The sequence below is a fragment of the Stegodyphus dumicola genome, chromosome 12, assembly GCF_044657685.1.
Source record: "Stegodyphus dumicola isolate Sdum_Otavi_A_Nest chromosome 12, ASM4465768v1".
NCBI classification, from domain to species: Eukaryota; Metazoa; Arthropoda; class Arachnida; order Araneae; family Eresidae; genus Stegodyphus; species Stegodyphus dumicola.
In genome coordinates, this window is record NC_140779.1 from 4772642 (window position 1) to 4797434 (window position 24793).

Sequence of the window (24793 nt, forward strand, 5' to 3'; positions counted from 1 at the left end):
GATAATTATGTGCATCAATTTCTTTGATTCTCAAACAAAAGCGTTACATTTTTTTTGGCAATATGATACATATGCAAATAAATAAATTTGCATCAAATATAAAAGCCCCCCGCCCCCCCAAAATTCTAAACAATTATAAGTCGAAGGCATAAGAACATGGATCATGAAGAATGGTTTAAAAATAAAGTATAATAGGTATCCATGACGAAGGTTAAGGTCAGTTTACACCTGTCAGAGCGGCTCGGAGCGAGTCGCACCTTACGATTACTTTGACAATGTAAACGCTCACTTCGACGGAGTACAAACGTTGGGGAGATGAGTCAGCGTTTCCGTTTCTACTTTGAACCTGTTGAAAAAATCTCTCCGGGCAGTTACTCCGAGCAGCGTTCACAGGGACGTCGTGGCAGTGAGTTCTATAATCCGAGATTAAGCGATAGCCAAACCATGGCATTTTTTTAATGCGTATGCATCTTATGAAGTGTTTTACTTCTATAATTATGTGAGCTTATATTCATTTTTCTACAAGCATCCCTACATGAGGATGCAATAAATATATGATAAACTATAAAAATAAAAAAAATATAAAAAATATATGTAGATCTGTTTTATTGGGGATATTTAAATTTCTTGCTTTGTATAAAAACATTCTGGGCTATAATTCGTTACAATTCAGCTTGGATGTGAAACATTTTCAGCTTGGATGTGTGAGTGCAAGTACTGAAGGTGTATTAAGGTTTATACAAATTATGCTAGATGAATTCTAATCTTCTTAAACTATCCGTTTTAGCATTTTAGAAGTAAAGTATAATCACTATATTTACCCATTATTAATTTTGTTGATATCACTTTGTGTGTTGCCACTGTGGTAATATATGTAATGCTCTCAAGTTTTTTGCTACTTCTTATTTATTTAAGATTTTCTGAATAATTAGGTAGATATCATACAGTTTACTTCTGTCGTGTTAATGGTAGATTTGAATAAATTTTCCATGTGTTAATTTTGCATTCTTCTCTAGAAATAACACGGTTCCAGTCAGAACTCTGCATAATTAATTCATGCACAGAGAGCTACTGATTCTGTGGATTCTGGATGAATAAATATATTCTTTCTATTAATAAATAATAAAACACATTATTACTTTTACATTATTTTGTAAATGATTAATTAGGTGTAAATAAACAGTTGTATATAGTAGAAAAGCTTTGTTAATTTGACTTTCAGTAACCACAGTTGACTAAATAACTTCTCTCAAACTGAGTTTCTTTTAAATTCTTGTATCTGATATGCAATAACGTTTTTGTAACTTTGGACATTCTCGTCCGAAATTCATTTAATAGTTCATTTGATACTCCTAATTCATCGCGGCAAGCTACCCAATCACGTACCCATTTTTTTTTTTTTTTTCCCCTCCCAAGAGCAGAAATTAATTCGTTTGAAACTGCTTCACAGACTTCAAGCACTGCAGCCTAAGAACATCTATGTATGTCCAATGCAATTCTTTCCTGCAGCTGCGACGTCGGTATCCATTTCGTAAACAAACGGAGGTGAGTTGTCAGTCCACTCTGATTGGTGTAAACAATCTATCAGAGTACAGGTCCGTTCACTCGGTTTGAAACGCCCGGACGAGTGGCTCGCTACGAGCAGCTTTGACAGATGTAAACTGGCCTTTAATGTTATATCAGATTTTCTGAATAATGTTGTACCCTGTACCTTGCACAATAAGTTGGGCTTCTGCAGCTGCTGATCCCAAAGAATTGTTTCCAAAGCAAGTATACACTCCTTCATCTGACTGCTGAACAGCAATTAATTGAAGGCTATTATTTGGAAATGTAAGGACACGTGCATCTTTTTGCAACAGAACAGAGTCTTTCATCCACGCTACTGTAGGCTTCGGTTCTCCATCTAATCGACAATCAAAATGTACAGTATTGCCAACTTCAGTTTTTGTATTGTGGGGCTCAATAATAAATGTAGGTCTGCTTTTGACAATAAGTTCAGCAGTTCTTTCAGCAGACCCAAAATCATTACTAGCTATGCATTTGTAATGCCCCGAGTCTTGATCCTGCAATCATAAAAGTAAAGAAAGTAATCAAAAAGGTTTTTTAAATTAAGGCACATATGTAAACACAAAAGAAGCAAAACTGACTACAATAATATGTTTTATTAATTTCATTAAAAAATTGACTCACTGAGGAATTATAGATGAAAAGGGATCCATTCATCATCACTTGTATCCGATGATTTAGTTCTAATCTTTGGCCATTTTTTATCCATATTATATTTGGTGATGGATCACCTTTGACAAGGCAGTCTAAGATAACAGCCTCTTTCACCTGTACACTTTTAACACCAGAAGAGTCCAAAATAATAGGAGGTGCTAAAAATTGATAGAAGTTACACAAAAAGTATAAATTCAAATACATTTTAAAGTGTTACAGCATTATATTTAGAACACTACACTACTGTGACAAAAAATATAGAGAATGATTCCTTTAGATTGTACATAAAAAAAAATTGACTACAACATTTTTGTCAGAAGTTATTACAAGTTTCTTCACCAGGTAACAATCCATTTTTCACTTCCTTTTAGCATTTGGAAATAAATTCATTTTTAATGAACAAAGAATTTTTGTATTGGTGATTCAAATCTTTCAAATGACCTATATAACTGAGCTATGAACAGGCATTAATTTTTGTTTTTTCAATGAAATTCTGGTTGCAAAAAGGTTTGGGGAAAAACTATCAAAATCAAGAACTTGTTAGTAGCTGAGAATGCAGTGAAAATAAATTATACTTCAACAAATGACAAGCATATTAACTGAATCAGAGATCTGGAGCTTAGCAATTACCATTTCATTTAAATTCTGTTCAGCAAATATGAAAGATCATTTAGTCTTGCTGTACATTTCTTTTTGATGTAATCCAGAAGATCCTTCTTGAGATGAATCCATCTTAAGGTCTTAATCATACGGTCCATATTATACAAAAATTTATGTCATTACCAGTGATAAAACTTGGATTTACACTTTTGATACAGAAACAGTTCAGTATAGTCAAGAATCATTATGAAGAAAAATTGAAAAGATCTTGGTAAAAATCAATTGAAAATTAAGATACTGCAGATTATTTTCTTCAATTTCCATGGTGGTGCACATCATGAATTTCAGCCGAATGATCAAATTACTCAATGTTTTGCTGCAACTGCTTGAAAGAAACTGTAGGAAATCACCCAAGTTGTGATAAGAAAATTCATGGATTTTGAACGATAATAATTAACACGCTCTTGTTTTTCATGAATTTTTGGGCCAAAATCCAACACATATTGCACTGTGAGTTCTGTTTTTAGCTGAAATATATGAAATTACATGTCTTTTTCTTATTTGCATGGTTAGCTTTTTGATGGTCAATGTTTTGAGTTTATTAATTTATAAAAGAAAATTTACCATGAGTTATGAAGAGATTTTACAGAAATGACTTTAAAATATATTTTGAGGATTGGGAAAAAACATTATAATTATTGAATAAATTTATATTGAATGGAAAATATTGGGCAATATTCCATAATACTGTGTTTTGGAATATTGGCCAATTATTATCAACACTTTTCTATTTTGGTAGTTTAGTTTTCAAGCATTTTAAATTATTTGTGGAAAATAAAATTCAGAACAAGAAATTTACATGCACAATAACTATGGTTCTCCAAAACTACTGCTACATGATTATAATCTTTAAAATAAGCATGAATGAGGTATGACGTGTTGATAAAAAAGGGAGTAAAATTTAAACTAAATAGTTAATACTTATTTTAAGATGAAAGCCTTGCAGGTAAAGCAGGGGTTTTGGAAGAGACGGTGCAGAGAGTACCTACATACATTGCAGTCCAGATAAAACAGAAAAAAGATCAGCCAAATCTGGAGGTTGGTAACATGGTTCTGTTAAAAGGTAACACTTCTCCAACTACATGGTAATTGGGAAGAATAGTGGAGGTATAACTAGGATACGATGGATTTGTCTGAGTAGCTTAAGTTCAGATGTCTCAAACTGTGTTCCAGCATTCTGTAAACAAGTTGATCCTCTTGCCTCTTTGTCAAGTATCCAGTTCTTGGAGTGATGGTGCAATGCCGCATGATAGTTATACCTGGTAATGGAGTGACACTTGGGATAAATGTCTGTATTTTATTTTTCTGCAGCTAACCCCAAGCTGAAAAGTTAAACTTGCTTACTAATATTACAAATAGCCATGCTGCTATAGCAGTATTGCTACTATTCCAGAAAAATTCCAGTATTCGCTTTATTGTACATGGCACAGAGCTGCTGGTCATCTCTTTTTATTTCTTTTGCTTTATGTTATGTTAAGTTTAATAAATATTCTGTTTGGTTTATAGAGTTTTATTCTCTGGATTATTTCCTTCTAGGTTCAAAATCAAACAGTTATAGTAAAAAAAAAAATTTTTTAATGCAATCATACCTCTAACCCGAACAGCAGCAGCAGCCTTTCTTTCCCCTGCAGCATTCTGAGCAAGACATATGTACGTGCCTTCATCCTCTTTACTAACATTTTGAATGTGAAGCTTACTTCGCCCAAAAATTGAATGCACAGAACCTATTTAGTAGAAAAAGTTAATCTTTAAAAAATAGTTAATGGAAAATAAAAAGTATAAAGATAAAATTTCAACTAATAAGGAATTTCTGTCTCCACAAATAAACTGTTATGTTCAAAAATAATTTAATAATAAATTAAAGCAATACAATGATATTAAAAATTTAATAATAAAGGAAAAGAATTAACACCCAAAAAATAACTAAGGAATTTCTCGTTACATAAATTAACTGTTATGTTAAAAATTATTTAGTAATAAATTAAAGAAGTACAATGATATTAATAATTTAATAATAAAGAAAACAAAAAAATTATAAATATCAAGTTCAAAACAATAACGCAATTTTATTGTTATACAATATGCTTGAAAGATTTAGGTGAAGATATATGTATTGCAGATCAAGTAAGACAAGTAAAAAATACTGCACACAATTTTCTCTATAAAGGAGTGTATATTGAACATCCTGAGGACTACATTCTAGATTTAATTATAATACCTTCAAATGACAGGCATTAACTTTTCTTTTTAATTTTTTAACTCTTTACGGTATAATAATATTACCTTAAACCTTAACTGGAGGGTAATGGAGGATTTTGAAGAGTTAAGAGATTACTTGTAAATATTTCGTAAAAATGCATATTTTATCAACACTGGATTCTTTCCTTTTACTAATGACGGACCAACTCTTTTCAAAAGTCTCAATTATAGCCCAAATTGAGTGAAGATTTTTATCTAATTTTCTAACCTTTAGCCAATATTTAGTTAAAGTTTTGATTGAACTTGTAACTTCAGTTTTACATAATGCAGTCCAGTACAAAAATTTCTTATAATAATTTTCGATTTCAATTTGTAATTTTCTTTTCCACTCAATTTAAGTTTACTAAATTAAATTAAATTAATTTGAATTCAATTCAATTATTTTTCGAAATTTTATTTACTAAATCAGGGGTTGGCAATGCGGCGCCCTCAGACGCCCGATCGATTTTTAACCGCTTCCCTTACAAATTTTTTTGAAAAAAATTGCAAAAAATCATCACATTTTTTTATTTTATTATTAAATACAACAAAACAAAACAAATCAAAATATGTAAGTTTCAAGTTGAATTTTTAATTTTTTGAAGGTGTAAAAGCATTTATTTTTAATATTAGTTTACTATCCCGAGTTATCTCGGGCAAATGAAAAAAAGTTAAATATTAATCTTTGTATGATAGTTTTTGAAACAACGGACAACACAGAGTGATACCTGACGTTCTACACTGGTATCTGGTCTCTTTTCTTACTGGCTTACCGCTGGAATCTCTTTCACGGGAGCACAGAGTACACTGTCTCGTAGGATTTGATTTTTTTTTATTTTTTTTTATTTTTTTCCCAACCTTTTCATAATTACTATCTGAAAAATCATCATTTTCGCTATCTTCCATCATCGCCATTATTTTATTTCTTTCCAACGCACGCATCCTTCTTTATACATTACTAATCCACAAGCCAACGTATACTATACAATAGGGAAACACGCGACCAGTCCCTCCAAAACAACCGTACAACCAACAAAATTTGGAAACTGCCAATCAAAGCTAAATATTTCCTTTCATTTCCTCCAGACCGAGTAAAACCGTGATAAAAGAAATCATACTAACAAATTCTGCATCGCCTGAGTTTTCTCGGAATAATAATTAACTGCAATATATACGAACCTGAGATAACTCGGGATAATCAGGCAAGCGGTTAATGTGCCCTCGCTGGACTAATGTAATTGTATGATAGCCAGAGCGATTTACTTACTCTTGTCAAACGGCGATATACAGCAAGTACTGTCTGACCAGGTATTCCAGATCTATGTAAACATCCGGTTTGGGGCGGAAGTGGGCACATCTATCAGTTATGTAAGGGTGAGTGCAGTAGCCAGGTAGACACTAAATGTCCCCTGACCTTCGATTTCACCCACACTTCGAGAGGGAAAAATACCCGCGCTTTTCGCCCATACACCCCTTCAGTTAAACTGACCCATCTTGGCCCTCAGCCAAACTGCTCTCGCTAGCGTGGTTAGACAGTAGTCAGTTGAGTTTAGGATTGTGCATAGGTTAGCAGTTTGCTGACCTTGAGCGTATCTAATAATACGCACGTATTTTTTGTTAGTGTGTGATTGTATTTCGAATAGACCACGCGCAGATCGTGCATTTAAAACTACCGAGTAATCCGAAATAATTCTTTTCTATCAAAACCCTTCATGGATAAATGTAAAAGAAAAAGAACATATTATTTTAACGATGAATGGGAACATCTATATTGTTTCGTTGATTACAAAGGGAAGTGTATTTTTTTGTTGTGTAATAATAGTGTTGCGATTCCTAAGAAAAGTAATATTGAAAGACATTTTAAGACCGTTCATACCAATTTTGATAGTGACTATCCAATACACTCTGAAATTAGAAGAAAAAAAAAATTTCTTTAAAATCTTCAATAACTAACCAGCAAAGTTTTTTTTTACTAAACCACTGCAACAACATAAAGCAGCAACGATCGCACCTTTTGCTAGCTAAGAATAAAAAACCATTTACAGATGGAGAATTAGTGAAAGAAACCATGTTAGAAGCTGCTGATTCACTTTTTGAAGAATTTAAAAATAAAAAGGAAATAGTTTCAGCTATAAACACGTTGCAATTATCAGCACGAACTGTTACTAGAAGAATTGAAGTAATTGCGGAGAATTTGGAGGCAGAATTAGCAAATGATATGGAAAATTGTATTTTCTTTTCACTACAGATGGATGAATCGGTAGACGTGACAAATATATCACAATTAGCAATTTGCATGAAGATGGTATTTTCTGATTTTACAACAAAAGAAAAATTCCTTAAAGTTCTGCCATTAAAGGGAAGCACCAGAGGAGAAGATATCTTTTCTACTTTTAAAAAGTATATAACAGATGTAAAATTACCTGTACAAAAGTTATCGTCAATTACAACAGATGGGGCACCAGCGATGACTGGTAAGAAAAAGGATTTATTGCCTTAGGTAGACAGGATTCCTTATTCCCGAAATTTATTTCTTATCATTGCCTCATAAACCAGGAAATGTTATGCGGAAAAACAATCGGTTTTCAACATGTATTTACAATAGTAACAAAAATTATTAATTCCATAAGATCGGGAGCTATGCAACACAGATTGTTTAAATTACTTTTAGAAAATGAGGACGTTCAGTTCACAGATCTTCTTTTACATATTGAAGTGAGGTGGCTGAGCAGAGGTAAAATACTTGAGTGGTTTATCATGCTTTTACCACAAATAAAGGAATTTATTGCAGCAAGAGGCGAATTTTGCGAGCAATTAGAAAATAAGGATTGGCTAATCGACCTCGGATTTCTGACAAATATAACGGCAAAGTTGAATGAATTAAATTTAAAAATACAAGGGAAAAATCAGCATATCGCTGACATGATTAGTGCAGTAAATGCATTCAAATGCAAGTTAGTGTTGTTGAAATCCCATCTATTGAAAAAATCATTATCACATTTCCCAAATATAAAATATACTGTTGAGAGTTTAAATTTGAATAATGAAAATTTTACTGCTACATCATATTTAGAAATTATAGATAAGCTAATAGAAGAGTTTTCTTCTAGATTTGAAGATTTTGCAGCATTAGAATCCGTTCTAAGATTTTTCATAAATTTATTCAATGCTACTGAAGATGATGTCTTTGAAAAAGCTTCAGTGTATTTCGAGCTTCATAATATCGAAGACCTAGAATTAGAAATAATAAACTTGCAAAGTGATATTATTTTAAAAGCGCATAGTAAGGATAAAATGTTTTGGAACTTAGTCGATGAAAATAAGTATCCTATTTTAAGGAAATGTATGCTAAAAATTTATTCATATTGTGCAACAACATACAATTGAGAGTCTTTGTTCTCAAATATGAAATATTTGAAATCAAAATACCGAACAAAGCTTAATGACTCACATTTAGATAATTGTTTAAGGACCAGGAACTCTAAATATATCCCCAATTATAAGAAATTAGCTGAAAATATGGACACCCAAGTTTCACACTGAATTATATGTATCATTATGTATGACACCAACAAAATAAAGTTATAAAAATATGTTTTTTTAATGCCTATTTATACCTGTTGATTATCTGTAAAATATGCGCCCTCAGTGATTTTCAAATTTAGTATTGCGCCCTTAAGGACAAATAGGTTGCCGACCCCTGTACTAATTTTTTTTTTTCCAAAAAGTTTTTTACTCTTTAGTTGTTTGCAACATCCATTTTCACAAACAGTAGCAGTGCATTTTTTTTCTTTAACACTTTTTACAATGACTCATAGTTGGCAACATTTTTGCACACTAACAAGCATTTTACTTTTTACATTTTTGGGATTTACAACATGGTTTTTACAATAGCTCTCACAGATAGCAGCTTTACACTCAACTTTACATTGTATTAGATACCTCTATTTTTTTCAGTTAGCAGTACAAACTACTCAACTTGTTTAGCAAATGCTGGTACAGCTCAGAAATTCAAATATTAGGTAAGTTAAATTAAAAATTGCTTTTTACTTGCCTTTTTATTATTTTTTTTTTAATTGTTGTATATAATTTATTTTAAGTTTACATGCATAATTCGTGTAGGGGAAGTTTCCTGTAGGCAAGAGTTTCTAAATTACTTTGGTTTTCTACTCTTATATTGACTTTTAGTTAATTTTAACTCTAGTCATTTACTTGCTATTTCCTTAAAATTCCACTGTTTAAATTTCTTTTTTTGCATTCACAACATTTGATTTTACTTTTGGTTTTGAAATTTACTTTTACCCTTGCCTATGTGGATGACGAAACATGAAATGAGTAATTGAAGAGTTAGGTATGGGGCAACTTTCCCTTGATAAGTCTGTCTCCTGCCTGCTCAATAATTATTCATTTATGCAATTTTCAGAAATATAAATTTATTTTTTTGGAATATTAGATAAGTGCAATTCATTTACATATGCTCTTAGAATTTAAATGATATTGTAAATTAGTTGACAGAAATAATAATTATTTTTATTTCTTCAATTAAAATTTCTTAATTAAATTTCCAATTTTAATTTTATATTCGCTTTATACGAATAGAGAATATTTGTTAAATTCTACATTTATGTATGTATTTTTTGAATAAATACATTAATTATGTTTTGGGTAGTAAACCTTTGAAATCTCGACATTCATTCGGACTTGCCCCATATAAACACTTCGCAATTAATCTCATTTGAACTTTTGCCATTCTGTTTGGGAATTCAATTGGCAGAATTCAAATAAGCAGCACTTAGCAACTTTTCTTATGCTATTCATAAATGGCACAAAAAATAATACTATCCAAGTACCACTTATCCGAGCTCAGCCATAAAAATTGTTAATTTTTTTGTAATTATAGAGTTATGTTATTTCTGTTATGTGATATAATACATAAATTTGCAGGTTTATTTTATTCTGAATGAATTAAAAAATAAGATTATCAATTATTATGAAATATTCTCATGAAGATTTAAGAATTATTATTAAATAATTAATATTCTCATAAAGTTTTAAATCATTCAAAAATTCATTAAACTAAAAATATTTTAAAAATTTTTTATTTATACAAATAATGTTACGATTTGATTATGTGCTAATATTGAAGCCATGCTAATCCTATAAGATTCTGTGAATAAGATCTTCGTTTTGAAAAAAATTATATTGATCAGTATTTTTGATAACAGTTTGCAAAGAAACGTTTGTCACTTAATTATTAATGTCATAAATTGTTTTCTAAATTGATATTTTATTTTTAATGACATAAAATCGCAAAAATTTTGCTCATTAATTTGCATATGTCATTTAATTATAATCTCTGCCTTTAAAATGAAATATCTGAGTCGATTTTTGTTGTACAGGTGTCATACACATTATATACTCTGTTGCAAAAAAATATATGCACCCAAAAAAAAACTGAGCCACAACTATAAAACATGGTATGCAAATGTGGTTTGGTGAGTTGTATAAATGATTAGACTTGCAGCATCAATTAGCATTATGGAGTAATACAACGTACGTCAGCTGGTAGAACGTAAAATGAGCAGGTGCAGTGGATGACGAGCTTTTACAGCTATGCTGATGGCTTAGATGCAGAAAACTGTACTGAAAGACACCTTTAAAACATATTCAGTGGCATTACAAACAGTTGTCAGACTTTGATAGAGGTCACATGATAGGGCTAAAAAAGGCTGGCTCATCAAACAAGCAGATTGGCCGGCATATTGTTCTAAGTGATATGGTTGTTGTCCATTGCTGGAGCCAGTGGCTCAGCGAAGGCTGCCTTACTAGCTCGGAACATCCTTGGGTCTCCAATGCATGAGTTGATCACACAATTAGAAGAGCTGCCACATATGTGCCAACAATTGTGCTATCATTGATTCAACACCACTTGCCATCTTGCAATTCCATAATATCCAGGGATATGATTCACAGAAGACTAGGTGACACTGGGTTCAGATCTCATTAAGACGCTTGCCATTGACATTCCACCATAATCAGTGTCATCTTACATGGTGTCTCTCTTACTCAAGCTAGACAGTGTCTGATTGAAAAATGCTTTTCTCTCAATGCTGATGACCACTGCATATGTGTCTGGAGACAGAGAGGTGAGCGGTCTGACAGAAAGAAATAAGGTGATTCATATTTAAAATATTATATTTAATTATTAAGCAATATAATGCCTTTGTGCTCTGAAAATGAAATGCTTTAAAACACCTTTTTCATTCCAGGCCTCTTTTGAACATTAAAAGAATAATATAATGAATTGTAGTATTTACTATGTAGCTCATTGCATAATTTCTGTTGCATCTAAAGTCCCGAATTGTTGGACTGGAATGATTGATTTAACTACTGTAATGAAAAAAAAAAAAAAAAAAAAAAGGTAGGGGAGGGGCAATAATTTTGGTTTATTATTAGGATTATTAAATATTTTTATGACCTTACACTAGATGGGCCCTATAAAATTACACTAACTGCATTCATTAAATTCATATTGCAACTTTTCATAATAGCTATTTTAGAGGGTTGGATACTCAAAATAGTATAAATAAAAACATCATCATAAATTTTACACTGTTTTCGATTATCCATCTAACTTTCTGGTATTTGAAAAACAGTTATTAATTAAATGCAAATCACATATCCAAAAGAATATTAACTTTTACACTGATACAAAACGTTAAATAAGGTACTATGTTTAATTTTTGTACCACCAAACACACTCGAAATTTACACAGAATATAAAATAGACACATTTATGCATAAAATAGTATTTTAGAAAGATCTTTACCTGTTACTTGTGTGTTATTCAATAACCACGTTATTGAAGGAATAGGATGACCACTAGCTTCACAATGAAGGGATAAAATATCTCCAACTGAAATATCTTGGCTTTTAGGTAATGTTGTTATTACTGGAGGAACATGGACATCTAAACTTACACTTTGGTGATCCCTGCCAGCAGAATTTGATGCAATACAAACATAATTCCCACCATCTTCCGGCTGTTAAAAAATTTTTATTTGCACGGCTTATTACAATATATTTTCATGTATATATTTTAAAGCAAGACAATGATACTTAAAATATATGCAGATAAACCACATTCTAATACTTACTATAATCTTTTAATAATTTAATCTTTAATACAGATCTTTTGGATACAGTGGGATAATTGATTACTTACTATAATCTTTTAATAATTTAATCTTTAATACAGATCTTTTGGATACAGTGGGATAATTGATTGGATTAGTGATTTATTTTATTGCATAATAAACTAAGCAGTTATTATGTGTGAGACATGTAATAAACACATAAACAGTTATTATGTGGAAGGTTAATTGAAGTATAAAAAGCTTTTTCAGTACTGTGAATTGATCAAATTATATATTGCAAAAGCAAAACTTAAAAACACAGTTTTCTATTAAGAATATGATTTACATAGAAATAGGAATTCATTTAAATGTTGCTTCATATCTTAAATGCGTTATTTACTCATTTTATATTGCTCATTTAAAGCAAAATCCTTTATGTATAAACACAAGACCAATTTTTTTAATACAAATACTTATGAAAATGGAGGAGGGGGGGAGAATAGCAGATTGCCCAAAACATAGCAATTTTATTCCTTGAAGTTTTCCTCTTCTGAGTGTTACTGAAATGTTTTCCAAAAGAAAACTTATTTATTTGATGTAAATGCCTCAATATACAGCTTTATAATATATATATTATAAATATATATTATATTATATATTATAAATTTTGAATATACTTATTAAATTCTAGGAAAAAAAAATGCAGGTTTTAGATTTTAAATTACGTCCAAAGGGGCATCTTTTTAATGTTTTGTGTGTTACCATTATTTATTAAATATCATGTTATTTGCACTTAAATCATAAAATTCAGTTCAATAGCAATGTCGCAAAATAATTTTAAAATGAGCATATCTTTAGAATTTCCGATACACAGTTCACACGCTGGAGATAAAAAGGTCTTCCCCCCCCCCCCCCGTACACAGTGTTGCCATTGCTCGCTTTGAAATCCTCGAGTTTGCTAATCAAAAATTCGTTAAAGTTTTACAAAATATGAAATCGATAATAAAAACAAATTCCAAATTTCAAATTTGGTCTTCCTCTTGCCCATATTTGTAGGAGGATTACATCATTCAAAATTCGATGGATCTATGTATCCTTTTTTTATCGTAATGTGAGAGATATACATACATTTATGAAGATTTTTATTATTTGATTTCTTCAAATATAATGCAGAACTCTAACATTTGGTGGCAACAGTTTGAAAAGTGAAACGGACATTTATAGTGATACAACGCAAAATGAAAACAATAGTCCTTCAGGGACAAAGCCCCTTTGGATTAAAAAGAAAAAGTTATTTTTAAGAAATCCATACAATAAAGGTGGTTTCTAGATGTGACATTATAGGTTATGTCAAAGCTTTTAATAAACATATACAAAACATAAAAATTTTATACCGGCCTTACAGGGGTTGAGTGAGAAAAGTGTTTTTCACTGTTAAATAGAAATGGAAAAGCCCCTTGCCTTGTGATTAAAATTCTATGAAATATCAATAAATGGGACATATGTAAAGGAGTTGGCAACAACTGTTTCTCATGGGACATATATAAAGTGTACTAAAGACAGTTATAAATCTAAGTGGAAAATTCAAATCTGTAAAAGAAAATTTCAAAATATTATTTCTATGCGAGAGAAAAGGAAAGACATAAACATGGGTTAAAATTTCCCATTTACAGAAATATTAAATTTCTAAATTTTTATCTAATCAAACTCAGCTTCTGATATGACTTCTTAAATTGATCTTTGCAGTGAACACGTTTCAAATGTTTTCTTTCATAGATTATATTTTGTACCTTACAGTATTCTTTTCACAAAAAGATAGAATAAGAAACAACTTCTTAATTAAAATGCTTTTTGGAGCTCCTTTTAAAATTCTAACTTTGCATAGTTTTGATGGAAAGTTACATGTTTATCTAAACATGTTTACATGTTTATCTGTTATGTTATCTATGTCAGAAGCTGAGAAATATGATACCAGTAATGGCAATAAGAGAGTTCATTCAATCATTTTTTACTTCTGAATGCTTACTTTCTGTATGTTACTGTACATGTGATCATTTCATTCCTGAAGATTCCCATATTCTGATTTTAGATTCATCTGCAAACTTCAAAACAATATTCTTAGTTGGATACAGTGCTGTGAATGCTAGTGCCAAAATTCATGGGTAATGCTTCCCAAAGAGATGACTGTTTGTTAATTCTCCACCTCCAATATAATAAACATATTCTGTGTTTTCAGACATATAATTATGTGCACCATCAATTGCTAAATTCCCTGTCAATGACTCTAACAAGAGATGTAACAAAATATTACACAATTAGTTAGCTAAACAAGCTAATGCAAATGTAAATCACAGACTTACAGGACTCCTAAGTCATAAGCTGAGGACAATCTATGGCAATCCTAAGCTGAGGAAAGAACCTTTATATTTTATACCTTTTATCAATAATATTTAATAAAAGTTGTTATGTGGCCAAAGGAGTCAGTCTGAATATCTGACTTCATTGATTCTTTAACACAGTTTTAGAGGATTTTAGAGTTTTGCAATTTGTTTTTAAAAATTAGTTATTTAATAGAAAGAGATAAAAAGTACCTGGATATTATGAAGAGCAAGTTCCCTAGATAAATCAGAAATAGTAGAATCTAAAACAGACCCTCCACTCTTTTGCCAACTAATATGTGGTGGAGGAAAACCTACTGCTGAGCAAGTAATAGTAACACTTCTACCTTTAATTGCTACAATAGTGTTTGCTCCATTAATTGTGACAACAGGTGGAACTAAAAAAGAAAAACATTCAATTAAAATTCCGTTGAGAATTTTTTATCACCTGAATTATCACGGTAGTGTACATATTCCCTGTAAGTGAATTTAAGAATATGAAAATAAAATTTTATATATGTATATTGTGTGTTTATAGTAAAATAAATAAATTTATATCTTAATGGAACAGCAAGAACTTCACAGTAAAAAGTACCCCTCTCTCTATACATTTATCTAAATAAATATTAAATAATGTTATCACATAGCTGCCTGAGAGATTATATTTTTACAGGATTTTAGATTTAGATCCCTTCCCCCCCCAAAAAAAAAGATATTTAAAATTAGTTTACAAAAATACGTGCAATTTACTTACTTTAATTATACAAGCACTGAATGTTAAAAAACACAACATGCACAGTAAAAATGTGTATTCAATGCACACAGGTATTCAATTCACAAAGGTATGGAAGCCTTATAGCTTCCATACCTTTGTACACAGATTTCTATAAAACATTATTGTAATATATGGGGAAGGACCCTAGAATGGATATGGGATAAAAAAGAGGATTGATGGAATAAACTGGATCTGAAAATCATAGCAATTATAAACAAGTGCAGATTCACCGCAAAAACATGCAAGTAATGTTACTTTCGTTTTCAGACACTCATAGACCAGAGTTTTTTGTTTTTGCATTTTTTATTGTGGACTACAATATTTAAAAATACAGGGTGTTTCATATTGAATGGGACTAAAAGAAAGCATACCCATGAATGCTGTAAACACTTTATTTTGATAAATCAAAGTTACAGTGAAAGTATAGTTATCTAATTTTTTATAGAGGTTTTATATGTGCCCACCTAGTGACACAGCAGAAATCTATGTAGTATTCCAGTTCCTGCCACACTTGTGACAGAATACCCTTTGTTATTGATTCCAGCCCTTTAGTTATCTGTTGCTGTTAAAAAAATTCCAATTGCTTTACATGTGGGCCCTGAACTAAAATGTGGTGGATGATAATTCATTTCTACCTAGACTTGGCAATTGGGTATACTCTCTTATCACTCACTCTTTAAGTGGCAAAGAATGTACGGAATTTTCTCCTTCACCTTCTCACATCTTTTGCAGTGTATTTGAAAAACACATCTGGTTGGCATTCCAGAAGTCCGAATTTGATTCTCAGTGAAAGTATAGTTGACTTTCCATGCTTCTGCTCTTCAAAAAATTTAAATGCTCTACAGGTCTGTAAACTTAAGATGATATAAAAACAGACGCTTAGAGATTGCTGTTATTTAAAAAAAGGATTTTTTTTTTAGAATGTGATCCCACCAGTGGGCAAATTAATAAGATTGTTGCAATCATAGAAGATTTAATTCATAGCAAAAGGGCATTTAATTCCTGCATGAATGTTTCCTTTCTTTTCCCGAGCAAATAGCCTTATATGCTTCGATATATTCAGTTAAAAAAATAAATAATTCCCAATTTGCTGATGAAAATACTGGAACTGGGAAAATCTAAAAGATAAGATTTTACAAATTTCATATAAGCAGAGAGTTCTGTGGAATTAATCATTTTTCTGTAAATGATACATTTATGTGTTTTGGGTACAGATATTCCACGAAGATAATGCATGAAATCATACTATTGGTAAATATGTTAGCTAAAGAAGGCAACTAATTAGCTTAAACACTATGTTATGGAAATAATTCATGCCATGAAAATCTGGGTCAGCTATTTAGATCATAAACATTCCACATAGATATGCATAATTCCTTACATTTTACAGTAAAAATCTTAACTTCAGTAACCTTCATACAGATTTGCATAATGCATGCATACGGTGCAGTTAAAATCAGAATTTGAAAATTTCAATAACTTCTACTATAATTCACATTTCTTTATACAGGGTTCATGCACATTTCTGCACATGGAAATTAAGTACTTTTAAGGACCTTTAAGGACCATTAAAGAAAAAATTAAGGACCTATAAGCAAATGGGAACTGAATAAATTCAATTAAAAATATTATCTATGCCTGAATTTCACTTTTGCAATACCATCCTAAAAATAAAATAGATCCCTAAGAAGTACACATTGTTACTAAACATGAATTAATATGATTGTCAATAAGTTTGAGAATAAAATAAACTTTATGCAATTTATAAAGTAACATTAAATATTTTACACTTATAATAGTTGGTCATATTTGAAAGAAGATAAGTGACATTTACGTTTTACTAACAGTTAGCTTTATGTTACATTTTTTTATGCCTCATTTTGTCACATACTTGCTCAGTCTAGCATGTGACAAAAAAACCAGGTAAATTTTATGTCAAATGGCATACGTTAAAATGAGAAGTCAGATCATAATCAGCATGATTCATAACAAAAGACAATTATGTCACTGCTGCTGCTTGTCCAGAGAGCAATTAGAACAAACCTGCTGATTAGAACAAACTTGAAAGGCCTGATGTAGGCACGGTTGGCAAGTGTTGAAAGTTAGTCAAGCTCTGTTTGATGCACTTAGTGTCATAGCTTCGTGTACAGTAACAGTTCGAGAGGTTGTAATCCAGTTAGTATATTTTAAGGTTCAAATAAGGCGTTAAAGCACCAGAGGTGATAAGTTGTTTTGTATTATTTAAAGTCTCAGTAGATGCATCAAATAAGTTTTACTTGAATTTTTACATTTTTATATTTTATCTTGTGATCACAGTGAATATTAATGAAAGGCAATCACTCGCTTTAATATGTAGAGATAATTTTTAAGGGTAAGCAGTTAGTTATAAATAATTAAATTAGGTAGTTTGATAATCTTAGTCATTATGGATTTACATAACTACTTAAATATATATATATATATATATATATTCAGTGGCTCAAACAGCCCTTGAGACAAGGCCTGCAGTGCCCCAAAATCTGCTTTCTTGACCATGGGCCCCGGGATGCGTAAGCATATACCCCGAACAAGTGGTCAGCTTGTCGCAGGACCCCCCCCCCAGTGTTTAGTTTACAAGCGAGCTTGGTACTCATTTTATCGACCCAAGGGATGGAAATCAAGAGATGAAAGGCAGAGTCAACCTTGCCCAGCCTGGGGTTCGAACCCCGGACTTGTGTTATATGATATTTCCTTCCTGTGGTGCTGTTGCGCAATGTGCTAGCCACTGCGCCACCAGGCCTCTTACACGACCACTATTAAATTTTATTTTTTAACAATCTTTGTTAAAAAAGCCCTATTAAAATCAAAATCTAATAAAATTTCACAGTTTAAAATACATGTAATTTATGATACAGATTCTTAAACGATATTACGATAATTACACATTAAAAGCTACAAAACATTTGTTCTTACAAAAAATTTATGTTTTGTAACAACAACACTCAACAAAAATATTTATCTGTCATTTTAATTTGAAGCCTTCCCAGACATTTTGGCTAGTTTATATCGATTTCCTTCTCTTTAAGCATCTTTTCTAACAATTACAGATTTGTCTCAATATGAAAACTAATGCTCTCGCTAGTTTCTGTGTGCTTTATCTCCTAACTTGTCAACCTCTCCATAATGTACCTAGGAGGGTTTAATAATTTAAATAGTCCAAAACCCCCAACAGACGTTAATCATATTATCGCTATGTCTGAAATTAACTACAATATCAAACAAAGGTTTAAATAGCCTCTTATTTAAAAAGAACTTAGAATATAAAGGCATGTTCTGATGCTAATAAAATCAATTACAGGTCACGGTGACGTAATTAAACAAGAACAGTCAAATTCAAACTAATAATGTGGACTAGTGGTCAAAGATTATACAATTTAATTTAATCTGGTTCAATAACTCTATCATATGAGGAAATAGAAATAGGAAATTATAGTAAAGGCTGAAATCATAAACAAATGTGTAATTTACATAATAATAACTGCAGATATCTTTGAAGAATAATTTCTTTATATATTCAGTTTCTTTCTTCAACACGCTTCCTTTTCATTTTAGAATTTTCGGATTTAACTAAGGGTTTAAGTTATCCTAAAAAACACTAAATGCATTTAGAATATATAGAAAAAGCAGCTAATTTTATTTTTTTAGTAATATGAACATTCAGAAGCAATATGAAATATATATAGTAAAGGCCGGTTACAGAGTTGATGTGGCAGAATTTCTAGAATTTAGCGACACACCGAACAAAATCTAGAAATGGCAAAACTTTTAGAATTTAGAAAAGGCATTGGAAGCAGATTTTAGAAAGGCACTAGGCAGCAGAATTTAGGATCCACAGAGATTGCATCAGGTGGGAAAATGCCTAGTGCCAACTATATGTATGATGCATTAAGAAATATTAGATGAATCTTTTAAATTGTAAGTTTTCAATTTCTTTATTAATAAAAAAATCTTTTTCTATAATGCCTGGCCATACGATAAGATCAGAAGCATTTTTGATATTTTCCATGTTTGTGTCTAGTGAAAAGTAAAGAAAATAAAGAGAAGATAAACATGTTAAGATTCTAGTATCGGAAGTAAAACATTCAAATATTATGTTTTTATTGTTTTTCCAGATGTTCTCCAAAATGTAAGAAATTCATTGCAAACTTTCTGTAAAATACATCCATTACATGTTAATATCATGGAGACACTTTTCATTTTGTCACATATTTCTCAAATCTTCTAAAATCATGGGTCTATAAATTTTGCCTTCCAATCCTTCTAAACTTTCCAAGCTGCAATGTCTAAAATCCTAGAGAAAAATTATCTCTACCATTTCTGTTACAGCAAAAAGCCAGAAATATTTTGGAAAAAAAAAAAAAAGGTGGGAAAAAGTATGAAATAATTTTTATAGAGAAACTGATGCATGTTCTGAGAATTTTTAATATTCTGAGATGATTACATGGGAAAAACTCTTAATATGAAAAAATTAAAAACAAGACATTTTTAATTAATTACATAGGTAATTTTGCTTTTGTTAAGAGCTGTTTCGTAAATTGTGCTTTATAGCATTATACCTTGTTTATTTTTCAGATTCAAAATATTGTATAATAAGTTGCCAAAATGAAACTTTATAATATGACAGCAAAAAATAAAAATGTTTTATTTTAATGTTATTTTGAAATATAATTTCAATATATTACCATTATTTTAATGAAATTTATCAATGTTACGATGTTTTAAAAAAATCATTCGAAAAATTCTCAGATCTCGGAATTAAAAAGTTTCTATAGAAACTAATCTTAAAATCGCCAAATTTAGAACCGTTCAATAAAAGAATTCACATCCTCAAAAGCGAAAAGTTGTTTAAGAGCTCTTTGTTAGAAAAAATGAATTTCGAAATGCTTAGGTTTCACTTCTTGCTTAGAAACTCGAGTATCCCATCATTTATATTAGAAATAAAAACAAATTATAACTCATGAACACATTCAAAAGATAACCATATATACGGTTATCTACCGTCAAAAATATTCCTCCAAAATGCTAATTCACACTCAAAATGACAGTCGTAAAAACAGACAGAAATTTCAGATGTTTAAAATTAAGGACCTTCTGCTGATTTTGGCCAAAATTAAGGACTTTTAAGGACCAAAAATCGATTCCAAAAAATCTAAGGACTTTTAAGGACTCTTAAGGACCGTACGAACCCTGTTATAACTATAGTATAAATAGTTAATGATTTTTTTTTTAAATGAAAAAGTTTCTGACTAACTGAAATAAACAAATCTGATATATTCTTAGAAAGTCTAAAGTTTCAGAAGGAAATGTCTAGATCTTAAGAATGAATGATTACTTTACACATTGAGAGCAATATAATTATAAACAATATATGCATTAAACAACTTCATTTAGGAAGGTTTTATTACAACTGAAATTCCACTGTAATTTACCTAATACTATTAAATCTATGTTTTTTGTAGCTGAACCAGCTTCATTTTTTGCAATACAAGTATATGTACCCATATCTGAAGATTGGGTAAGAGATATGTGTAAATCTCCTGATGGAAATACTTTGAAATGAGGGTTGTAAAGATCGAGTGATACACCATTATGTTCCCAGGAAATAGATGGCTGAGGTTCACCATTTGCAGAACACTGAAGAATGACAGGATGAGCTTGGGTTGTTTTGTACTTATCAGCAGAAAGTTCGGCAATTTTCGGAGGACCTGAAATATTCAAAGATAATGATGCGAGGAACATTATTTTGATATTACATATTTACTCAGGGTGCAGAATGCATCAGATTTCTATGAAATATAAGCACACCAAAATCAATGAAAGCAATTTTACTTTTATGATTTTGATAAAAATATAAATATTAATTTTACATCTCATAAGAAGAAATTGACAAATTTTCTTATCAGTACATTTACATAACAGGATATTTAATTTTTATTTCAAACATTACCCTCCCCTACAAACTACCCTCTCCTACAAAAAATACTGGTTCACTTTAACTTCCAGTCATTAATTCTCACAATTTTAATTTATAAATTTCATCTGCAATCAATATGGAATAATATTTAGTGTTTTGAAATAAACAATTGAGGATTTTTCTTTGCTTTCCTCAGCAGATTGCTATCATATTACTTGTGCCATTTAATGAAAGTTTACAATAATATTTTTGCATGGATTCAGTTTGGTAAGAAAGAAAAAGAAACCATATAAATATGGAGAATAAGTGAATTTTTAACATTAGACTTTCACTAATAAGTAGGTAAATCATCAAAGCACATTAAAGTAAATTAATAAATATGCTGATGATATTTTAAATATACTAAGTTATAGCAAGCTTCCTACCCTTTTTTACTTTTATTTATTTATTGTTTTTGAATTACACTGCTCTTTATTTTAACACTTCTGTTTTGCTTAGCATTATAAAGTTATTTAAATAGTTTGGTGTGGATAGCCCTTGCTTGAGCCCTTACTTTTTCCAAAGTATGTATTAAGTTTATTAAACTTAATAAATACTTTGGAAGGCCTTATACATACTTATACCATAAGGCTTAATCTATGTGATTAATATAAAAGAGGGAAATATACTTGTGTTTAGATGAATAAATTAAATGTTAAATATTAATCATGGGTAGAAATATATCATGCCCAACCTAGCAAATCTACATTCAAAAGGAATAGTATACTTTATAAAATCATACTTAAGACAGTTAATCTGCGAATTGCATCTTGTGAACCTGCTTCATTTTCTGCTAAGCATTTGTATGTTCCAGTATGAGAGAGATTTGTTTTTGGAATGTGAAGGGTACCATCTGGTAAAATTTGATGATCTGTAAAAAAAAAAAAAAAAAAAAACATTAAAAATAACTTTTCCAGTTGTTTGCAGTTGAGTTGTTTTTTGAGTTTTTGAGTTACTCAGAATTTGGGAAAAAATAACACAAACCTTTATTATTATGAATTAGAATAGAATCTTTGTGCCACATTATCAGTGGAATAGGATAGCCTGATGCCAAGCACTGCAGAGAAACAGAATCTCCTGCTAAAATTTTCTGATGGGTTTCATTGTCTTCTATAACAGGAGGGGCTACAAATAAACAAAGAGAGAAGAGAAAAAAAATATACAACTCCATCATGAAAACAAAATATGCCTATTAAAATTATATATAAAGGTGTCTATATAATCTTCAGTACTTTTATATTGCATGAATTCAAATTTTTATGTAAAATAAATGATGCCATTATCACAAATTACTAATTTTAAACAACGATTACTTCAGAGAACATCCGATAATAAATTTGAATACTTTAATTTAGCTAGCATCATTTCTTAGAGCTTTAAAACAGAATGTCCAACTGTATTAACACGGAACATATATAAAAGAGTACACTAGAGTTAAGTTGGTTATTTCAATCAACAGAAAGTAGAATAACTCATACTGTTTGCATCTGCATTTATAATAATAATAATAATAATTAAAAAAAACCCACCTTTTTGTTTAAGCATTTAACTACAATAGTTTGATGATAAATCTGAAAATTTTATTTTTGTTTTACTTACATATCTGTATATATATAATGCAAAATAAACTAAACTAAAAATACCTTTAAAATATACTTCATATTCTATTTGGAACAAACTAAGATAAACAAGGAAAGATGCACAGTGCCAAACTGCATATTAGATGCAAAAAATGCCAAAACCAAAAAGGGGGAGGGGACTATGTATTTCACTGCATCATCATTAGGGGGATTGTGCAACGAAAGAAATAAATAAATCAGCTTGTTTCTGAGCCTCCACAAGGGGGAAAAAAAAAATCTCAAAAAATTTAATCCAAGCAATTTGTGTCTTTATCAGTCCCTTACAAGCCGTAGTAAATGTGAAAATTGCAAAATTGCAGCAGTGCAAAAAATTTCAAAATTATAGCATTAAAATCAAAAACAAGCTTAGACTAACAAAAAAATTAAAAAAAAAAATTTACAAATAAGCAAACCAATTTAAAAAAGCAAATCTCATAAATACAAGCACTCCAATGCATGAAAAATAATAACATATAAAAATTTAAAACCATACAAAGACGCACTATTTTTTTTTTCGCGAAATTCTAGCATCAAAATCAATAAACAAGCACAACAGCTTACAAATCCAATAAAAATTATTTTCTGTTTAAACAAACCGAGTCCAAAAGACAAAATGTGTAAACAGAAGCAATCCAATATATGAAAAAATAATAACAGATGAAAATTTCATCAAAAAAAAAAAAATGAAATAAAAATAAAAAGAAGAGTTAGTTCTTAAAATGTGTAATATTAAGCAACAAAAATTTTTAAATGAAAAAATATTGAAAATTTGACATGCCTCGTAGCAAATGATTGTTAAGTAATGCTATGTAATGAAAGATTAATTACAAATTTTAAGCTGTTAATAATATAAAAGAATTTTTTTTTAAATTTCTAATGTGTCATTAAACATGGTATAGTAAATATAAATAATTTGTAATAGGAATAAGCATCACATTACCTGAATTACAAAACTGAAACGGATCTCCAAATGTTACCCGTAATATACCAATGGGTAATTCTATGTTTTTTCCTTTTAAAAATTATTCGTTTCTACTACAAAATTGAACGTTACATTAAAAGTTTCTATTTGATTTTTTTTTATTATTATGATTAACCGGTTTAAAATTTGTAATGAATCTTATTTAATTCTTAGCACACAGTCGAATTAACATTTTTCCATTTCAAACCTTTTGTTCCTCTAATATTACAAATTTTAATAACTCTTATTTCTATTATATATATATATATATATATATATATATATTTTTGGATCGAACTGTCTTCTATTTACCTGTGGATTGCTTCTACATGTTTTTTTTTTCCCCCCCCGACTCAGCCAGTTTACATGAAAAATTATTTTTATTACATTTTAAAGCTATATTGCTTGTTTATGTTTTTGATGCCATAATTTCATCATCATTATTATTATTTTTTACTCTAGAGTGTATGGTTTCAAATTCTCTTATTATTTTTTCATGGGTTAGACTGTTTATCTTTACATGATTTGTTTTTTGGACCTTGGTCTGCTTCAAATAAAAAAATAAGTTTATAATCTTGCAGTTTTTGCACTATTAACAAGGACATGCAGGGGCTGGATTGATAAAGACACAGATTATTTTGATTAATTTTAACTTGTATCTTTTTGTGATTCAGAAAGAGGTCCATTTATTTGCTTATTTGTTGCACCAATCCCCTGATGATGATGCAGCAAAAGATGTGAATTTCTTTTGCACCTAACATGCAGTTTGCCACTATGTTTCTCCCATCCCATGTTCCGAATTGAATATGAGACA

General features: G+C 30.2%; 1 protein-coding gene across 5 annotated transcripts in view; it reads right to left on the reverse strand.

Annotated features, from left to right (window-relative positions):
* LOC118195450 (hemicentin-1-like) overlaps positions 1-24793 on the reverse strand; it is a 331768-nt gene that overhangs the window by 61284 nt on the left and 245691 nt on the right. For all 5 annotated transcript variants that reach the window (XM_085827451.1, XM_085827448.1, XM_085827449.1 and 2 more), the window contains exons 51-58: positions 22384-22524; positions 22142-22270; positions 20876-21151; positions 14846-15030; positions 11948-12161; positions 4470-4604; positions 2191-2378; positions 1712-2063 (exon numbers count right to left, since the gene is read on the reverse strand). In XM_085827451.1, the coding sequence (XP_085683577.1) occupies positions 1712-2063; positions 2191-2378; positions 4470-4604; positions 11948-12161; positions 14846-15030; positions 20876-21151; positions 22142-22270; positions 22384-22524 (1620 nt within the window). The remainder of the gene's footprint in view (positions 1-1711; positions 2064-2190; positions 2379-4469; positions 4605-11947; positions 12162-14845; positions 15031-20875; positions 21152-22141; positions 22271-22383; positions 22525-24793) is intronic.